General features: G+C 41.0%; 1 protein-coding gene across 1 annotated transcript in view; it reads right to left on the bottom strand.

Annotated features, from left to right (window-relative positions):
• LOC140561353 (contactin-associated protein-like 5) overlaps nt 1-21,406 on the bottom strand; it is a 149,921-nt gene that overhangs the window by 104,640 nt on the left and 23,875 nt on the right. The window contains exons 2-3 of the mRNA XM_072686510.1: nt 15,613-15,723; nt 2,913-3,106 (exon numbers count right to left, since the gene is read on the bottom strand). Of these exons, the coding sequence (XP_072542611.1) occupies nt 2,913-3,106; nt 15,613-15,723 (305 nt within the window). The remainder of the gene's footprint in view (nt 1-2,912; nt 3,107-15,612; nt 15,724-21,406) is intronic.

A 21,406-nucleotide genomic window follows, 5' to 3' on the forward strand; every position in this document is an offset into this window, starting at 1 on the left:
AATTGAAACCTGTATTCTCCTTGGCATTGTTCAATACTGACGCTTAACCAAACCCCCAAAACTTACATAAATCCAACCCACTATAAAAAGCTATTATTAACATGACAGACTTCACGAGAATACAGTGTTGTTGATACTGAAGAGCAGCTCATCACCCCAGCATCTGCTAGTTATGAGCACTCCTATGCCAGTGTCCGCAGAAGGGGAGCTCAAACCTGGCATACAACAAAGCGAAAGCCTGGGGAGAGCGAACGAGGATCTACACTATGCTAAAAGCGAACCCTAGCTGATGCTGATCCTTTTACCATCTCTTCTCGGCATCGCCCACTCCCCTGAAAACCAACTGGACTACCTCAGCTGAAACAAACTGGAGCTTAACACACTTCAGGAAGAGGGAAAGCGCAGTGGGGGCAAGGCTAGAAGCTAACCAGCTACATCGCACTGAGAGGACACAACCAGAGGACAGCAGCACTACTCCGGTAAGACATGAGGAATAATTACAAAGTTTTTGTTACAGTGTTTTAACTATGCTATAACGTGGGTTCTGCCAGCTGTCGGTTTCACAAGCCCTAACATAAAAGATAAATCAGTGTTTCATTCTGAGGCAAAATAACAGGGTGGTAAATTGCTTAAAAGGGTTGTTAAAAAATATCTGATCATTTGTCACCCTATATACCACATACCTACTATTTTTATATCAAATAACTTAACTGTTTAACTGAATTTACTCAGTAAATTAATTCTTTGGTACTTTGTTTTTAAATTAAAATATGAAAATGACTTGTTATTCTTCACAGCTACTGTTTTTTTTGTGCTTTGTGTCGAAAGGAGCCGAACAATGCCGGCTTTGAGTGAACCTAAATATTATATATAAAACTGGAAACTTGTCTAGCAAAGCCAACTGACAAAAAGGAAGTAATTAACTCTCTATATATAAAAACTTCAAGCAATATTTCACCCGGCTAATAGATAAATGTTCTCTTATTTGACTGTAATATCTTCCTGCCATTAGGTAAGCTCCTAAATGTCATTATACTTTTTATATAACGGAGGCATCTAAATCTGAATGTGATTGCCTGGCAGCGATATGAGACGATGAATCTCTCAGTAGACACTCTCCTCCATCATAATAACCCACATTATAGGCATTAAAGCCTAGCCTGAAGGAAGGAGCCTTTGTAGTTCATCACCAAACTCCACACGAAAAGGGCTTAAAGTCAGCAAAGTGCTGGCTCTGCCAAAGGATTTTTCAATGCGCCACCTACACTCGGTGTTAAAATGGGATTCCATCCGGCACCCTCACTCTCGAAGTGGGTGAACTCATGTTGTGATTGGATCTGGCTGCTGAGTGGCCGCGGAGTGGCCGTTCTGCATGTGTTCCATGGGCATGTGACGCCACTGGGAACAGTAAATGTTATAAGGAAGGATGCCGTGGCACATTAGCTCTGCAGAAATGGGAATCTATTAAACGCACTGTACGCTGATGAGGCCGTGAAGTGACTGCCGTGAAGAGAGTTCGTCGACTCTACGGCTGAAACAACTATTGGTAAACATTATTCGAGCCGTTTGCTGATAGGGCCTCAAGCTTTTTTTGGTTTGGGACACAGCCCCTTTTCTCAGCATCCATCTAATGGAAGTGTGATGTCAGTGAGCAACGCCAAGCGTACACTACATGCCCAAATGTTTGTGGACACCCCTTCCAATAAACTCATTCAGCTATTTTAAGTTGCACATGCCTTGTCTTGTCCCTGTAGAGAGGTACTGCCAATAGAATAGGACTCCCTGGCACCTCTGGCACCATGCCTAATGCCAGGCATGGCCGAGAGGGGTATAAAGCCCCCAGCATTGAGCTGTGAAGCAGTAGAACTGTGTTCTCTGGAATGATGGATGGTGCTCAATCCAATGCTTTTAGGATGAGTTGGGGATGAGGTGGGGTGGGGATCATCCAACATTTTGACCTCACTAATGCTTTCAAATCCTCACAATGATCCAAAATCTAGTAGAAAGCATTCTTCCCTGGACAGTAGAGACAGCTACTCCAACAAAAGCAGGATTAACTGTTTGTAATACCCTTGATTTCAGAGGAAACAAAGGAAACAAAGCAGGTGTCACAAAACTGTTGTTCCTGTAGTGTGTGTGTGTGTGTGTGTATATATATAAACAGAATATTTCCAAATGGAAATACACCACCTAATAAATGCTTTGTGCATGTTATACCGACCTGAGACTTGAGTTGGACTCTAGCCCAAAGACTTGTGACTTGGCTTGGACTTGTATTTTATGACTTAACATCTCAGCTGTGAATAATTAAGTAAGTAAAAGATGAGCTGATTCTAAAAAAATTTTTTTAGAGTTAATTAAACATTTCTTTGCACATTTAAAAAAGAAATGAATTATTAGGACAGTGTTTAATGAGTCGCAGAATATCTAAAGCGTTTTACATGCCCAAACTTTTGCATGGTGCTTCTGTCCCTGTTATATAAAATAATTGCATAATATAAAAATAATACACCAGTCTTTCCTAATATGTTGGACAGAATGTTTTAAATTCCTTTTAGAGACCAGTTCATCTTCTGCCCACTTAACTATTCACAGTAACGAAACCTTTGACTGGGGTGCCCAAACTTTTGCATCCCACTGAACACATATTAGCTATGTTATTTAATCCAGGCTGATTCTATCTTCCACTCCAGCAAAGGATATGTGTAATTGATTGGCTTAGCAATGCTGAAAGCTAAAAGAACACCTTAAGAGGATGTTGTCAGGAGGGCAATTACTGTTCTCTCGAGCAGACTCGAAGGTTAATCACTATCAATATTGCAATCAAAAACCGCCCAGTCATGAAGCCCGTTGCACCACAAATTGCTGGTTGGAAATGTCAATAGGCGGGTAATAAAAGCCTTCGGACTCACCCCCACGCTGTCCTCGTGCCTGTACTGCTTCCAGACCCGGCCGGTGTCGCTGTACAGGAGCATGTATGCGCTGACCCAGTCGTGGCTGCCGTAACGGCCCTGGGTGGCCACAGCCGTCACCTCCATCCGCACCCTGAGGTCCAGCTGCAGCCAGGGGGACCTGTCTGTCAACTGGGGGCTCCAGCCGCCTCCTCCTGGAAAGGTCAGTTACAGGAAGGGGTATTAGAAGATGTCTATCAAACTGAGTGAAATTTTATCAGATCTAAAGCAGGACTCCTAGAGGAGAAGGGCTGGCACTGCTAATTTTCAGGCCTGCCTCAACGGTCCCTCCTAGGAAAGAGACAAGGGCATCATGGGGCGATTATAAAGACAAGTATTTTGTAGGATACATTGGAGAAATAAGGACAGGTGGTTTAAAAGAAGCCATTTGGGCCTGTTACTATTCAAGTGAGCGCATCCTACTAGAGGGGAAATCCACACCAGCAGGAACTCACAAATGTGTGCAGTTAAAAACTGAACTCAGCAAGTATTCAATAATATTTTGATATATTTAATAATAATTACTTAAGGAGTCACTGTACTTCAGCAACATTCAAACTAGGGAACATGCTAATTAGTTATATAATTTTTTTTTTTTAGTTTTTTATGAACATTTCTACAGATACTTCTAGTATATTGTTAAAACACATGATTTGTCCAATTAGAGCCATTTAATGCTGAGAAATGACGCTTTTGCTGTTCCAAACCTGGCTGGTGCTCCCCCGGTGGTTAAAAATCAGTCCTGCTGCGTCTATAACTCCTCCTCAACTGATGATGAAGTACTAGAAAAGATTCCCCCTTTATTCCATAGCCATGAGCAGTGATCTTCCAGTGGCCACCGCAGTGAGACCACTTCCAGTGGTTGGTGTGGCGCAACAGATAACACCACCATCTACCATTGCGTTACAACAACACCATGTGGGAGACCAGGGTTCGATTCCCGGTCTGGGTGACTGTGCTGCTGCGCTACACCAATAAGAGTCCCTGGGCAAGACTCCTAACACTACACTGGCCCTCCTCTGTAATACGAGTTACCTTGTAAGTCGCTCTGGATAAGAGCGTCTGCTAAATGCCATAAATGTAAATGTAAATGATGTACGAAGTTCCTAAGCCCCGCCTCCAATCGCTTGTTATTGACCCTCTAGCACGTATTTTTCAAATGTGCTAAGACACTGGGGCACTGGGGATATCAGCAGGTCTCCCGCCCTCTCGGCACAAAATCAGCCAATGAGAGGCTCCAATTTCAGCGTCAACATTCGGAAAGTTGCTGTCTGCCACCATGCAATGGAGTAAAAATTGCCTCTCCATTTTATTATGAATTGAGGAGCAGTCTTTAACCACTAGGGGGCGCACTAGCCGGGTTTGGAACTGCAAAAGAGACATTTATGAACATAAAATGGCTTTTTTGGACAAATCACGTTTTAATCAAATGCTACAAGAAATAGGTATGAGAAAATGGAAAAATATTTCTAGTAGCTTAATGTTGATGTTATCGCAAGTTTGGCGCTAATGAAACACTCAAAATCTGAACGGAGACAGAAAAAATTTGCCTTATCGTATCTTTGCTACCTATAAAAGGAAAAACTCGCAAAATCAAACTGACTTAAAGCAGCACAGAATTAGCTAACTAGTTTGGGACAATATTTGAAATGATCAAATGTCATGCTAATGTAAATTAGTGAAATTGGTATCTTGCAAATTATCTTTTTTTTGGCTTTCTGTCTTGTGCCACTGCCATACATGATCTGCTCTCAGCAGGCAGCACTATTAGAATATGCGAGCCACTTTTGTGTGCGTAATTACAGCCATGAATCAGTGAGTCACTGGAATGAATCACTGAGAAGAAACTCCAGTAGATATTGGGCAGAATCCACCAATCCCTAATTAGCATTCACTCTTGTAGAGGTCAGCATCAGTTCTCTCAAGCGGTTTGTGACACATGGAATCTCATGACTGGAGGTACGTCAAAAGCACCAAGAAACTAAAGAGGGCCGGCCCTTTGTCTACCTGTCTAGCTCCTGCTGTGTTGATGGAGGTTGTGCACTGAAGCTAACAGCAGCCTCTGTGTCACACCTATAGCCGGCCAGTCGTCTTCCTTTAATATATGAAGCATATTAATTAGGTCAGCATCATTGACATAGTGAGCCAGATAACTGTTCAGCCTCCTGTAGCCAGATGGATGCAGTTCTCAATTTCTGCCTTAAAAGGACAGAGCAGTTGCATTCTGATATTTGGGCAGCATTTATGGATCTGCTGCTTTTTTTATTTTATTTTTTTAGAGGTGGAATGGCACATTCCAATAAGCAGAAGTCTTCAGACTTCCGGAACAAGAGAACGTCCAACTGCTCCATAATAAAAGCATCATCGGTTATCCGTTAAATAGCGGTTTTGAATGATTTTTAAAGAATTAGGACTCAAACTAATGACTATCCAAGTTTTCCCTTGTCTTGTAGCAGCTTGAGCTTGTGCTCAAATCCGTACCGTACCGTAGCTGTTACAGGGATGACTGTACACTAAATAAGCCCAGATGGCTGTGAACAGTACGTTAGCGTTTTTAGCAGATGCTGGTACCCGTGGCGATTCATGATGGCAGGTGCGTAACGCGTGGAGTCACATAAGCTATCTTTTATGTCAGTATTTGAACAAACCTATATTGTGGATTACTTTATATTAGAAACTACTAGAAGCTTTATTTCTAATAGGTTTTCCTGAAACATACCAGTTTGGTTTTTAATAATTAACCCTAGCCTCACCTTAGGCTCTGTGACTTTAATCACATCCTATTGATTACTAATTGGTAACCACATGCAAAGCAATGCAAACTGGTTGAGGTGTTCCCAAGTAATACCAGGGGTTGGCAAAAGCCAGGAACCACCTGAGGAGTTTAAGAGGTTAACATTCACTTTGTTAATCCTTCATTGCTTTAGCAAAATCTCAATTTTACGTTACTGCCTCAGCTTACTGATGGATAATCTTTTAAATATCTGTCGCTGTGACGCCAAAACCATTTCCATTTGTTTTCACACTGTACTACTGTTTAAATGTGGAATCTGTACTTTGTGTCAAATTTTCATGATGAATGGACCAACAGAAATGCTCTGAAAATCATTTTACAGTGACTTCTATTAAGGGCTGGTTTTCCAGAAAGGGTTTAAGCCTAGTCCTAGACTATATTTTTGTTTCAATGTGGAATCACCATTCAGAATGCTCTGTAGTCCAAGACCAGGCTTAGTACCTGTCTAGGAAAGTTTTTTTCCTCATCTTGTAAAGCTATACAACATATTTTGTTATATGTTACTGCAATAAACCCCCATTTACATACATTCATAATTATTATTCTAATGAAGATTTAGTTCTAGTCTTTTTCCAGTAATTTCCTGAAATGCTCTTTTTCCAGTAATTTCCTGAAATGCTCTTTTTCCAGTAATTTCCTGAAATGCTCTTTTTCCAGTAATTTCCTGAAATGCTCTTTATTGCTTGGTTACTTAAGTCAATTCATAATTTTATATAACAGACATTTAAAATGGACAGGAACTCAATCTAATAGCTTTAACAGGTTCTTTGAGTGATACCATAGAAGAACCACATTGGCTGCATGAGGAACTAGGCTTGTCATAGAGATGTTTGAGTGAGAAGAACTTAAGATGGGTAAACAAAAAAAAACTCCAAAAACTTTCCATCTTCACATCTTTACTCTGTCTCTATTACAAACAGACGTCTTAATGGAAAGGAAAGTGTGTGTTTTTCTATGCCATCACGCAACCATCCATTCAAAGCACCTCTATTCTAGTCTTATTTTTTGCAATATAATCTAATATGATAAACATTGACAGTTTATGACCCTCGTCTAAACAACCACACATCAATTAATAAAGAAATGCATTTGAGACTTTTTTTTGAGAATCTCTAAGTCACAGCTGACGACTCGTTAGCTCATTAGGGTCTGCATTTTACGCAGTTATTATTAAAACTGAAAAAACTCACACATGAACCCTAGGTTAATTTTTCAGTTAATAATCCTTATGCAGAAGCAACTGTGACAATTCTGGTAACAGTTTGATTTAGCATATCTTGTGGAGTCCCACCGGGTTCTATTCTAGGGCATATGGAACTGACTTTAATGATGACAGTAACACAGTTCTGAAAGTGAAGAAGTGTGGGCTACAAGCTCTGAGGGGTTAATATAGAACCTACATTCAACACACATGTAATTCATTATGTTATTACGATGAAATATTTATGCAAATGAAGCGTATTTCAAAACCGCAACGGTGTCTCTTTACTTCTTAAAGATAATTGCTGCAGCTCTGGACTGGGGTTACTGTGGCTCTCCTGAGCTCCTCCGCTCCTGCATGCGTGAAGAACCCAGACACAGTGACCTTAGTTAACATGCACAGCATTCTGCCCCGAGTTATCCTGAAGGTGGGGGACGATTCTCCAAGCCCTCGTTTTCCATAAAGATGCGCTCGAGTCCCCGTGCACCTCCAGAGGCGTAGGGAGGAACATGCCTAGCTCTGACGGAAAGGTTCATTACTCAAACACTGCCGAGCGGGAGCCGACACCATGGTGGGAGATGAGAGCTGAATATCAAGCTGGTGATCTCCGGCTCGCAGGAAGTAGCGTTTACGCACACCCCCACCTCCTACCCCATGGGAGGGAAACTGTTCTGTTTGCAACAAGCCTGCAACACGGTTGGTGATGGCCAAAAATAACTCAGAGACTGCAGCTTGAGTAAGTGTTGGGTTGAGGACCAGGGGAAGAAGAAAGATGTCCTTTTTTTAGTATGCATGTGCTGTTGGCTGTGGATGCCTCATTTCAGCGGCTTTGGCGTCCGGTTCGACAGAACTGACGAGGTCTTTGGAATCTTTGGTGAAAGTCTGAGGAAAGGGATTAGTGGATTTGAGGTTTAGTGCACAACAGAGTTTGGATGTTCACATGTAGTACATTTTTGATGGACCTTCTGCAGATCATCTAATGAAAGAATGGAAATTGACTGGTTGTATTGTTTTCTACTAGTTTACATTTGCTGCTAGAGGAAGGCATAGTCATGCTCTACATAGTAAAACAGATCAGCATTTAGAATCAGAGCTGTCTGTAAGCAACCTGGTTTAATTGCTGTTAGAGACGTTTTTTGTGTAATTAACTGGAAATGTATATAAATAAATTTAGATTTAATTCTTTATTAATATTTGTAACTTTTGCATCTGAGTATATAAGAATTTAGGAAAGTAATTGCTTTAATTTTATGCAATTTGGCTGCTGAGTTTAGTAAAAAAGCGTGAGGATGCATGGAAAACAGCAGAAGCCTTTTGACCGTCACTTTGCTTAATTTAGAAGTCAGGAATTCATCCTATGTTTTGTATGATTTTAAGTCCATAGTAAAGATACAAACCCCAAAGAAAAGTTTGGATTCAAGATCTTTTATTTTCTGATACATGTCGCATGTAAAATCCTTCAGCACGCTGCACCATGTAGAAAAAATGTACGTTCTTGTTGGATACACTATGTTTTTACTAGTGAGAGAACAATGCAAGGGATGTGTGACTTCTATCCCTGTCCATGTGTTTTCTTGTTCAAAATTCCGGGTCTGGTAAATCATACCAAGCAAAGTACACAGGTAGGCCTCAACAATCAGCCATAACATTAGCACCACTGACAGGTGAGAAGTGAATAACACTGATTGTCTTCATCTACAGTGGCATTTGTCCAGGGTTTGTAAATTAAGCAGCAACTATACTGTCAGTTCTTGAAGGTAATGTGTTGGAAGCTGGAACAATGGACAAGCTTAAGGATTGGATCCACTTTGACAAGAACCAGACTGTGATGGCTAGATGATTGGGTCAGAGCATCTCCAAAACATCAGGCCAGTCTTGTGGGGTCTTTTAGGTATGCAGAGGTATCCAAGAAAGCACACCTGGTGAACCTGTGAGAGGTTCATGGGCGCCTAAGGCTCAGTGACTCTTAGGTAGGCCCCTTCTCACAGTTTACAGCACTTAAAGGATCTGCTGCTATCGTCTTGATGGCAGATAACACAAGACATCTTTAGAGGTCTTGTGGAGTCCATGCTCCGAATGGTCAGATCTTTTGTGGCAGCACATGGGTGGTCTATCCAATGTTAGGCTGGCTGATCGGTGCATATGCTCTATACTAGTTTTGCATACCGGAATGGTGGTGATCTTTCTTAGTGGCCCGGTTGTGGCCCCTTGTCCATTGTGAGGACACTTAGGAAATACTCTACACGACCTGATGTTTTGGAGATGTTCTGCCCCCAGTCGTCTAGTCATTACAATCTGACCCTTGTCAAAGTGTCTCAGATTCTCACGCTTGCTCATTTTTTGCTTTTAGAATGTAGTGTTCAGTTGCCGTCTGATATATCCCACTCCTTGGCAGGTGCCACTGGAACCAGATAATCAATGTAACTCAGCAGTGAAATGCATACAGTTCATTTTTTTTCTTGATACCAATTTTAAGCTTTTCAGCTTACCGAGCATCCTAAAAGATAAGGCGGTTAACACGGACGTGGATTACCAGGTTATGTTTAGATTTTTGTCCCCATCACTTTGAGAGCTCATAGAAGGTCTCCTCTTACAGAACATCAGCACAATGTCTCCTGCGCTACCTAAACAAATATGAGACGCAAAAGGTCGAGGGTTGGCTGACGATGCCAGCTGTGACAGTAAATGTTGTAACTACAAGCAGAGCATCTTGTCGCTAATTTATCAGTGTCACCTTTTCCAGGACTTGCATTTAATGAAAACATGGATTCTGTACAGCAGGAGACTGTCAGCCTGTTGCAGCCTAAGCATAATTTAAGAGTTGTTTTTAGGCAACTTTACGAGAGACAAAAAAAAAAAAACATTCTTAACTTTCAATGCAAGTCAATGTGTAAAGATTTTATTCTGATTCATTTTAGAACATTTCTATTGGTCCATACATCACTTTGACAAGAACCAGACTGTGATGGCTAGATCATTGGGTCAGAGCATCTCCAAAACATCAGGCCAGTCTTGTGGGGTCTTTCAGGTATGCAGAGGTAACCAAGAAAGGACAACCGGTGAACCTGTGAGAGGTTCATGGGCACCTAAGGCTCAGTGATTTTTAGGGAGTCTGCTGCTATTGTCTTAAAAATTTTGTAAAGTAAAGCTCAACTGTCAGATTAAAAAATGAAGGCAAAAATGAGTGCAATTATGAAATGATAACTTGCATAAATGGTCCTTGCCTGGATACAAGGTTCTTTAAATAGAAGGAAAACCTCCTTGTCCTATATAGTTCTCTTAAGAATGGTCTACTCTCACAGTCATGTGTAAAAATGAGGACATCCCATAGAAGCTTTCTTTATATATATATATATATATATATATATATATATATGAGTCTGTCTTATATATATATATATATATATATATATATATATATATATAAACATATGGATAAGATTTTATTTTTTAGTATACTTAAATTATCTAACATAAGGATCAGGTGCAGATGATTAGAACATGGTTAGAGAGGGTTTTGGAGGAGCCTGTCTTATTTAAACCTCATACTAGGGTTGCAACAGTATGAAATGTTTACAGGATGATAAGCATCTCATAAAATATCACATATATTTGATAGTATCACAGTATACAGTATTTCACAATTCCTCTTATTATTATAAATATTATTATTATACATTACTCATAAAGATTTTTTTGGATATTTACTATAGTTTAAAGCTATACTATACTATAGAAGCTAATTAAGGGAAGCACATATAAAATGTTTCCCCTTTTAAAAATAAATACAATAAATAAATAAGAAAGCTGCATGTTAGGTTATGCACTTTTGAAGTATTATGTTTCTAGCTAATGATTATTTTCCTTATGGATTAATCTGCTGATTAGTACAATTACTACAGAAAATAGTGTGAAATTGGTGTGATTCTGTTCGGTTGCATTTATTCCCAATACTGCTATTAACCAAATGTACACAGTATGATAACCATTAATTTTCATACCATGGTAACCTTAACAACGGTAAACCGCTGCAACCCTGCCTTGGACATTTAGTCTGGTTTGCTCTGGTTTGATTGATGAAGTGTGTGGTGAAGATCACCATGGCGAGGCGTTTATAAAGATCTCTGAACTAATAGAAATCAGCTGTTAAACTGTCCCAAAATTTATTCATTTACAAGTGAAACAACTGCCAACATGGCCAGGTCAGGCTGTCTTGGTCAGGCCAAGACCAGATTGTAAAGAGGTCTCCAACAATCCTACAATGTCACCACTGGATCTACAGGCCGCTTTTGCTATAGTTTATGTAAAAATACAGCATCTACCATCAGAAGGTGACTGTCTTTGTATGTACTTCGTCTCAGAGAGCTCTGTGGTTTTGGCCATGGTGATCTTCACCACTTACTTCAACAATTCAGAGCAAACCCAACCAAATGTCTGAGGTTTAAATAAGACAGACTCATCCAGAATCCTCTCTAACCATGATCTAATCATCTGCAGCTGATGTGCAGCTTCTGATTCTAATTGTAGGCATTTGAAGTAGTAATAAATGTGGGGGTCTTAACCTTAACCTCGCAAGAAGCTTGCATTTCTATTAATTACATTTTACAAATGATTTTAATGGGCATTTTCTGCCCAGAGCCATGTGACCAACAAACAGCTTGCAGCTCGTTTCAGTACTTTATCCTCCAGTGTGCACTTTCTGCCCGTCAGTTCCTGTACGTTTCAAACCGCTGTGTCTTTGATAACAGCATGCTGCATTCAAAGTTTTGGGCCTCGGCCAGCTAGCCTACTTTATTTGTTCGACATGAAAAATTGCATTTGCAGAAGTTAACAGCTGCTTTGATGATTTCATGCTGCGTGCCAAGTGTATAGCCATGTGAATAGGATGGTCGCTCTTTCCAATAGTTTAATGCTGTGCGACAGCTGTCAGGTGATGAGTTGTTGAATGAGCATTTATGTGTGCAACAAAAAGAAGACTCTGAATATGCTGTGGTCATTCTGAACCTCAACCTCAAAACCTCCAGCTCATTCCCTTTTATCCATGGTCACTTTTTTTTTGGCTGATAGGCTCCTGATTGGCACAGCTATCTTTGAATACTTGTTTTGATTACTGTGTTAGAACGTCCGGTGCTACAACCGATCCACTGATATAGACTACATCCACATTGACCATGACTCTACAGTGAGTGGTATAATAGGCTCAGTTAGAGGGGATTCACAATAATTGGAAGAAGAGGAGAAGTTTGCTTGTATACACCACCGCCTTCCAAAGAAGAAGGCCTGCAGCTGTGGGTGAAGGTCCACACGTCTGCTCTGACCATTTTGCGGTGGAGAAACCAACACTCCAACTTTCTTACCCAGAGAAATGGCTTGGTTATGCAGCTCCGGTGAAGCTTAGCTTCATTAGCTCATAGGCTAATGTCTTACATGATAGCCTCACAAGCACCCGACGTGCTTGGGTAAGGATGCTTCCCTTCACAAAATGGTAACTTAAGAGTAGCCTGATGGAGGTTTGCATTCACTCTGAATACGATTTGACCGTATGTCGGTAGAACCTGCTGGTAATCAGCCGTAATCTTACCAGATGAAGTGAAAACCATTGATTCTGTTCATCAATAGCAGGACAAATGGTTGGGCGTAAGGATCTACTTTGACAAGGGGCAGACTGTGATTGATAGATGGTATGTGGAACCAGCTGTGAACTGTCAACAGGGTCGTGTGCACCTAAGGCTAAATGATGCAATCCATGGAGGCCCCACGTCACAACTGACAGAACTTTCAGAGGTCTTGTGGAGGTCATGCCTCAAATGGTCAGATCTGTCGTGATGGCACAGGGGGACCTACTCAATATTAGGCTGGTGGTGTTAATGTTCTAGCTGACCGATGTATATGTGAATGGGCCGATCACTCATGTCTAGGCCTGTTCTTATAATTACGAATCTGATTCGTGGACATGCGACATGAATGTAAGCGGTCAGATTTTGGATTTTGGATCTTCCTGTCTGTACATATGAGCCTAGTGCTGTCGTTACCAGCCGGCAGTGCGGCAAAACCACAATTGAGGAGAGGAGCATTTTTTTTGTTGTTGTTGTTGCTGGTGATGAAGGAGACGTGTCTAAACGCATCAATGTGGGCATGTGTGCCGTTTCAGGGACAGATTCCCTCATATTACAGACAGATACAGGTCATCTCCATTTATGAATGTGAATCATCAACATAGCCAATTTGGATCTGAGCAAAACATCGGAACTGATTAATGAGGCTTGAAATGTGAACGCAGCCTTAGTCTAATCTCTGTCGGAGGCATGGCATGAGTCTGTGAGCAGGCAGCAACATTTATCATGTAGGAAAAGAAGGCAGTGAACTCTCACAAACAGCACAGCTCACCAGTAGGGCTGCATGATACTGGAATAAATAGCAACAATTGCAAAAGTTTGTTTTTGTTTTTTTGCTGTGATATTTATCATTTTGATATTTAGTATTTTTACCAGATTTCATCAGACTTCATCATAACTCAGTGATCCGACATTTCACAATATTAATAATGCACTCCTTGTTTCTAAGAATAGAGTCAACTAAGAGATACTGGACTGCTGCTTAATGCATGAAATTTGCCTTACATGACATTGCACGTCCTGCCTTGTGACTACTGCATACACCATGACTACTGCGAGGACTATGCTGAAATGATATACTGTGCAGCCCTACTCACTATATCGCCAAACAGATGCTGCCAGTAAACACAGTAAAAAAAAATACATTTAAAAATTAGCTGTAAACTTTTGACAGGCAGTGCAAATTAGGGGGAAAAAGCATGTATGTTTGAACTATTATTAAATTAAATCCAATTATTAAATGCTTATTGCAGTTTAAAGGGGTGCAACTGTATTCTTATATTATTATACTATTGTATTATCATTATTTCAGTGTCATAAAATGGTCATAAAATGAAAATATCATTTATCACAATTATTTCTGAAAAAAACAATACATTAGGGCTACCACTACTGATTAATCGATTGATTATTTTGTCGATTAGTTGATTACTTTTCGTTTAAAAACAGTAAAAAAAGTTTTAAATTAAAAAAAAGTTTAAAAACTGTTTTTTGTGCAAAACTGTAGGTTTCATCAAGTGTAGTAATGTAGTTCCCTACACAAAGAAACCGGCTTAAAACAATGGCAGAATAGAGTCAGTAGATATGGTTTATATCCAAACCCAAAGTGCACAAACACACACAGATTCTTACCTTAACCTTTTCTCTTAGTCACATATTCACTGGACATTCTAACATAGCAGGCAGATGAATACAGCGCTTTAATAACGAGGGTGTTTAGCGGCTACAAGAACAACGGATTTACAAAGCTTTCCTACTAATGCTTAATAAAGGCTGGTTCATAAATACAGCGGGCGTGAAGTCAAAGCGACCAAAATATGGACGAAGCGACCACATACGAGAGCACATACATTGTGCGGAAAAAATACGGTGCAGCCGGTCCTTGTGGTGATGCCTGTGTGTTGTGCGAGGGCTGCTGTAATAAGCCTTTTTTGTTTTGTGCTAAATTCAGAATTCCCTATACTTTCAATGCCTTGGGTCTTTGGAAACTTTTATTAGCCTTGGTAGGCAGCCCTACAATACATTGTCCCGAAAAAAAAAATAATAATAATAAATTGTGGATAACTTATGTCATGTCAACTGCATGAGGTTCTAAACAACCTGGATGCACTTCATTAAATTAAACAAGAATTTTACAAATGTTTGCAAATGCAGTCAGCAATAAAGTCCTGGTCAACTTCAATCAGTCGCAAATGAACAAGATACTGATGTATTTTGCCAAAACAATCAAACAGCATCTTTTTATTTAATTTGTTTTCATGTAAAACAAATTGCAAAGTAATTAGTTTGACTCAATGACTTACAATTTGAACCTGAAACAGAAAAATCCTAGAAAGACCCTCCTATGTGTCAGATGCAAGCTTCCATTCAGCCTGTCGGTCAGTAGTTCACATTGCTCTAATCGTAGGTCAAATACTCAGCTGCTTTGTTTTCATTTGCATGGAAGTTCTTAGTAAATAAGGTGGGACATTTGCTACAACACATCTGCTCTGCCAGTGTTTCTTCTGAAATCAATGGGATCAGGAGGGTTTGCTGCAGTAACAGCCTTGTATCCACTGGGAGGGCGTTATACACAGTGTTGCAACATTGGCTGGAAGTTGGAAGCGATTGCATCCAGCCACAAGAGCATTAGTGATGGCAGGTAATGATGGTGGATGATTTAGTTCTGGATGGGAAGCTCCACTTTTTTTTCCCCCTCCACCGTCTTGCCATTTATTAACCTTGTACAGAGTGTACAGTTCATCAACACTTAATGTTGGCTTGTTTGCTTTTAGCTTGGGTTCGGCATCACATTTGATATCTTTAGCACTTGCAATTATTCACACTTCCACTGCTTGACATTTAGGAAATCATGTTCTCTTCCCCAGGGTCTCACTGGTAGAAATTCCATGAACTTTTTATTTATTTATTTTTTTTAGCTGTTTTTAAGTTAATTTCTGCAGGGAACTAAACTCTATTCCCAGCTACTCTAAAAACTCGAGATCAGCCGTAGTGTTGGTACGTGATAATGTGATAGCGTGATAGGAAATACAGCACATGCAGGATACTAACCGTCTCTTCTGTTGAGCTTGGCAAAGTATGCGTCCCGACTCTCTGAGAAATGCGAGGAACTCTGAAAGGACGCTGCAGGCAGTCCAGACGTTAGCGATCCATCGCAGCTATCTGGATGTGAGAATGAATTAAAATGTTAGAGAAACCCGCAGAACAGAAATCAAAAAGAAGTTCATTACCAAGCAAACACGAGAACCCCTCAAGGCCGCAGAACGCCGACCCGCTTTCAGTCGCACCATACGTTCCGTTTGATCTTCCGACATCTTCGTATTAACTCGCGGCCACGTATGTCCCGATTTTAATTTCTCAACGAGTTCCGAGGAGCAGTGGTGTCAGCCGTGGCATGCCAAGTGGTAGTTGGCGTAAAACAAAAGCTTGTAAATGCCGCCATTACTTCGGGATGATATATCGGCTCGTGGACGAATGCTTTTGTTTTTGAGAGCGGGCTCCAATTCATCTCAATGAACTACATTATGTGCCTGCTGTCTCAGGAGGAGATGCTGGGCTTTGAGGACTGATGAAACGAGCGGGAACCCTCCAGATGACCGACAACAAACTCGGCGTAAACTGTTTGAAGTCATCCGTGCTGGTCCTGAGGGAGAGGCGCTCCCCTTTCATCTCCCTCATTGTTAAGGACAAAGTTATTTGGAGTTCAAACAAGGGAGCACAGCCGGCGTCTTGTGTGGACCAAAGGCGGCTTCGATCTTCGCACGCCCATCACCTCTCGTTAAGGCGAAGGCCTTTTCGCGGGATCGGCGGAACGGCAGTCTGATGAAAAAAGAGAGAGGGAGTCTTGGAAGGCAAAGGGAGAACGAACACAGAGAGCCTGGATTCCACCAGGCGAGTACTTGGCAAGGCCGGACGGTCTTGTCAGTCGTCTTGTCAGTCTCTCAGAGTTCACTCATCACTCTCTCATGCTCGCACTCCCTCACTCTTCTCATTATCTCCCTCTCTACTCCGCTGCCTTCCTCTATTGGCCTCATTAGAGCACATCTTTACTCTCTGCGCTGATGCTGAGGACTGCTTCTCACCTGTGTAAGCAGTCTAGTCCACTTCCGGGGAGGTTACGATCACGATGCTACTTTCTGCCCTTTTCAAGCCCTTTTGTAACTTCAATACATCTGAGGTTCCACAGTTCTGTTGTTTAGCTCCTTATACGTCTAAAACTTTGTTGCTGCCATTTTGTCTTCAATGTTTAACTCCGCTGCTGCATTCTCTCTTCCTCTTCACTGGCTTCTTGTAGCTGCTGCCCGCATCAGATTCAAAACCCTGACGCTGGCCTACAAAGCCGGGAAAGGACCTGGCAGCCCCTCCGTATTTGATGGCAATCCGCACCAAGAGCCCTTCCAGCTTTAAGTACGGCTCGGCTCGACCCGCCATCCTTTAAGATCCACGAAAGACGAGTGTCCAGACTTTTCCTCGTTTTGGCACCAAAGTGGTGGAACGGACTTCCCCTAGGTAGTTTCTGACCATCTCGGAATGTCAGCTAAGTGATCAGATCGTAATCCGATTGTAATCCAGTCACACCTGGCTTTACACCTGGCTTTACATGCAGCTAAGAGAAATCCGAATGGTATCCAAATGCCAAAAACGCTGTTTGCGAATGCGGACCACGCTAGCTGAGGCAAGGAGGAGAACTCAAGAAATTTGGGTTGGAGTTCTGGGGAGCTTCGAGCTAATGGGACCCGAAGTCAGACCCCCCTTGCCAGGTAGAGGTGGAGTATGATTGGATGATCGAGAAGGGAGAGGAACGGTTTTATAGTGTGTAGAAATGGAGGGGAGGAGTTTGGGTGTGGTCCTTTTCCCAAACTTTCAGTTATTACATAACTCAGTTTAATTTAAAGACTACACAAACCATTACATTACATTCAAATCATAATAAAACATCATCCACTCATCAATTATGATAGATTCAAACATCATAATTCATCATTTTGGCTGAATTTCTTTACATCACGCTATTTTTATTGCTGACAGTAACTGTTAATAAGTTCTTTACTACATATCGCTACTGTTTCTTGGATTCTTGAGGAAAATCTCACCTCAGGGCCAACCACATCCCTTCAGCCATATCTTTCAGACTTTCGTGTTATAGGCGCAGACTTCTCAATCGAGAATCATTGATATTCAGGGAGGACTGGCATCAAAGAGCATTCCTCAGCATGTCCACACCACCTGTTCTGAGATTCTCTGTCTGTTCGTACCTGGTATTCTGCATGTTTACCAGCCTGTATATGTTTCTGTCTGTGCAAAATTTATTTAGTTTGTTTGTTCAATTTTTCTACCAACTGACAAGGACTGAATATAACAGTATAATTCAATATGGAAAAGTCAATATATTTAATTAATCTCTACAGATAAAGTGGCATGTAACTGTTTTTTCTTTACTATGAATAGCTCAGTTAGAAAAAGATGACCTGTTTTCCAAAAGGCATAAAGTTAAAGAATGATAATTTCTTTAAAGTTTTAAGCAAAATTAATAATAACTAACATTTTAAAAGGGCTTAAAGCAAAGGTGGGGACACCCTGTTTGGTTAGTACGTGGTAACATCCCCTTTTGCCAGCAGCACTGCTTGTAAACACAATTTGTAGACCTGGGTCATCTTGCTGCACTGCTCTTCTGAGGTCTATGCTCAAAAGAGCATGATTTAGCCAATGTTATGGTTGTGGGACTGTGAGGACCATGGTAAAACCTTCAGCTAATGCCACTTAGTTGTAGTCGTTGTGGATTCTGAAGTGTGTGTATGATCATTACTTGTAGAAGCCATTCTTATTTCATTCTTAGCTTTTTACAGTCCAAGATTTGCTGGTACCACATGTTCCGCGTAGCACTGGCTGCAACACAGTCCAAACTCTGATGGACCCGCTCCTGTGCTTAACAGTTGACGAGGTGTTCTTTTCATTTAATTCCGCACCCTTTCTTCTCCAAACATACCTTTGCTCATTGAGAGTAGGGCTGTAACAACGAATCGATAAAACCGATAATAATCGATTATTATTAAAAGTATTGGCAACGAATTTCATTATTGATTGCACGATTTATGTGTTACACGCCTTGTCATATCCGCTTACGTCACCTGCGGCGCTTCGTCTACGCTGGAAAAAATATGAATAAGAGTGAGTTGAACGAACCGAGCCGTAATCTTCAAAATAAGCTCAACATCAAGAAGTAAATACATTCCAAAAAATTCAACACGACCGACGCAGAAAAGAAGGTTCGGCTTGAATCCTCAAAAGTGTGGGAGGAGCACAGTCACTACAGTATCCCAAGTTTGTTCCCTCTGGAAGTGAGGAAACGTAACGGCACACTCGCACTATGTGAACCAGCACGACCCGGCACATGCTGTTTTTTGCTTGTTAACTGGACAATGACAGTGATAGAGTGTGTGTGTGTGTGTGTGTTACTTTTATTATCAGTTTAACTCGTGTACAGTTTAACCACTGTACACAATGGTGATAATTAATGATTAAGCTTCAAGTTTTAAGTATGAGTGAAGACACTACATACAAACTACAGGCGATTCATCCTGTCTCACTCCTCACTCCAATACAGGGCAGTGTTAGCATCAGCAATGCACTTATTTTTCTTTAATATTTAATTTCTTTTGTTTTTAATTTATGAATAAATTAAATGTAATTTAATGTAATAATTTAATCTATTATTATTGAATTATTGTATGCACTATTTGCTGTTATTTAATGTTCTATTTTTAAATAAAGGCATGGAAATGTATTTCTAATCAGATTAATCGAAATAATCGATTTATTAAAATTAGTTGCAGCCCTAATTGAGACCAAAAATATTGATCTCAAAATGCCTATTAGGCTCATTAACATGTCGAATTTTATGGTAAGGATGAATTTACTCATCAAAATGTAGTAAGATGACACTGTTCACAGTCTCAATAACGTTCTATTAGAAAAAAAGGCAGATGATTAATGGGTGGACAATGGGTGAACGATGGCGGAAACCTCATTGGTAGCGCTGGAGGAATGCTCTTTCATTAGTGCTAGAGCACAAAAGTAGCTAATTACAGATCTTATGACTTTGTTTCCTCATTAAAGACTGGGGATAAGAGGCTATTAGCATTGCACATACTTTTAGATACCCAGACAATTCACCACTGAATCGCTGCATCTGCAGTGATCAAGCTCTGCCCTTTGCAATCATGTAAATGCACAACCAATCAGCCAACCAACATATTTAATCACATGTTGAAGTTCACACTGTGTTTATTTCCAGGGCAGTTTATTCAGATACACAAAGCCCAATACTGACAAAAAATCTTCATTAAGTGACATTAAGACTGTACCTCAGTTAGCTCTGAGGTTAAACACTGATGTAACTGAATTTGTCTTAATGAGTTCCAAAAAAGATAAGCACCCAGCCAACATGCTTATGTGGGGCTCACATAGGTGGAAAAAAGGTTAGGTGGGTTCTAGATGGGCATTTTCTCTTAATAGATTTGTACACAGTTTTTTTTTTTACTGCTTCCCAAATGGGCCCCATTATAACAGCCCATCTTAATCTCACACGGGTCCCATCTAGATCCCATATGCAGTGCAAAACTGAGATGAGGCCTACGCTTAACCTCTCCTGGTCCCATTACTGACCCTGGTGGGTATCTATACGTGGGGCCAACATGGAACCCAAAGACAAAACCTTCTGGTGTCCAGTTGGGATACCAAATACAGGCCCCACATGGACATGTTAGCTGGGCAGCGCACTGCCAACCTGTCCAGGAGGTATTTCTGCCTGGAGCCCAATGATTTTGAGGAGGCTCTGGACCCACTGCCCTCCCCCCCAAAAAAGTTAGTTAGTATTCGACCAGCCCTCAGGTGCAAACCCCAAAAATACTTATGGGATAAGGATGGGATCAAATTCACCATCAAAAAAAATGATGACCCCATCTACATCTAGTCACTTCATCCGCCCCGAGTATCAGGATGATGATAACTGGTTAAGGCCAATAACCACATAAAACTGCATAAAAGTGTAAACACAGACAAAAACCCCTCCCATTACAACCAGAACACCAGTAATAACTGCAGCACAACAATCTAATTTGCATATCTCCTCCCACATGGCAATCAGATTTCAGTCTGAAAAACTGGAGACGCATTGCACTACCCAGTGTAAAGGCATATAGCTAAACTCTTATGATCATACAATCCAGATAACAGTCACACTAAGTGAGCAGGTGTAAACAGGGTCTGTCTTTGCTCCTTGGTGTTCAGTTGACAGTGGTCAGCATGATGGCAGTTATGATGTTCAGTCTCACAACATATGTGTAATGCGTTGGCGAGAGCACTGGGTCTGCTATAGATGACAGTAATGTAATGGGGATAAAAACACGAAAACATGAAGTAAGCTCTGGATTTATTCCACACATAAGCTAAGCTTTACTCAGGTCGTACCAAGCCGTACTCACTACTGAGACACACATACAGAATTCCTCCACGCGTTACATAATGCTGTGACACGCTCCCAGCGACTCCACACCTAAAAGATTGGACAGTGTAATGGTTGTTACTCAAATCCGACTGGACAGCTGAGACGTGGTGGATTACTTATAGCTGTTTCGCAGTCCAAACTTTGGGACGTATTTCAGCTTAAAAAAAGACCTGACAAGCTGAATAGCCATGCAGGGATGATTTCAGTGCCTGCTGCCTGAATCGAGCATCAAGTGGGCTTGGAGCTAAACAAGGCCAGTATTGGCTTTATTGTCAAAATCTGTCTTTTGCTCTAGATCAGTGAATAAAAGGAAAGGATGTGCTGAAAATAGGCTTTTGC

This window comes from Salminus brasiliensis, chromosome 8 (assembly GCF_030463535.1).
Source record: "Salminus brasiliensis chromosome 8, fSalBra1.hap2, whole genome shotgun sequence".
Lineage (NCBI taxonomy): Eukaryota > Metazoa > Chordata > Actinopteri > Characiformes > Bryconidae > Salminus > Salminus brasiliensis.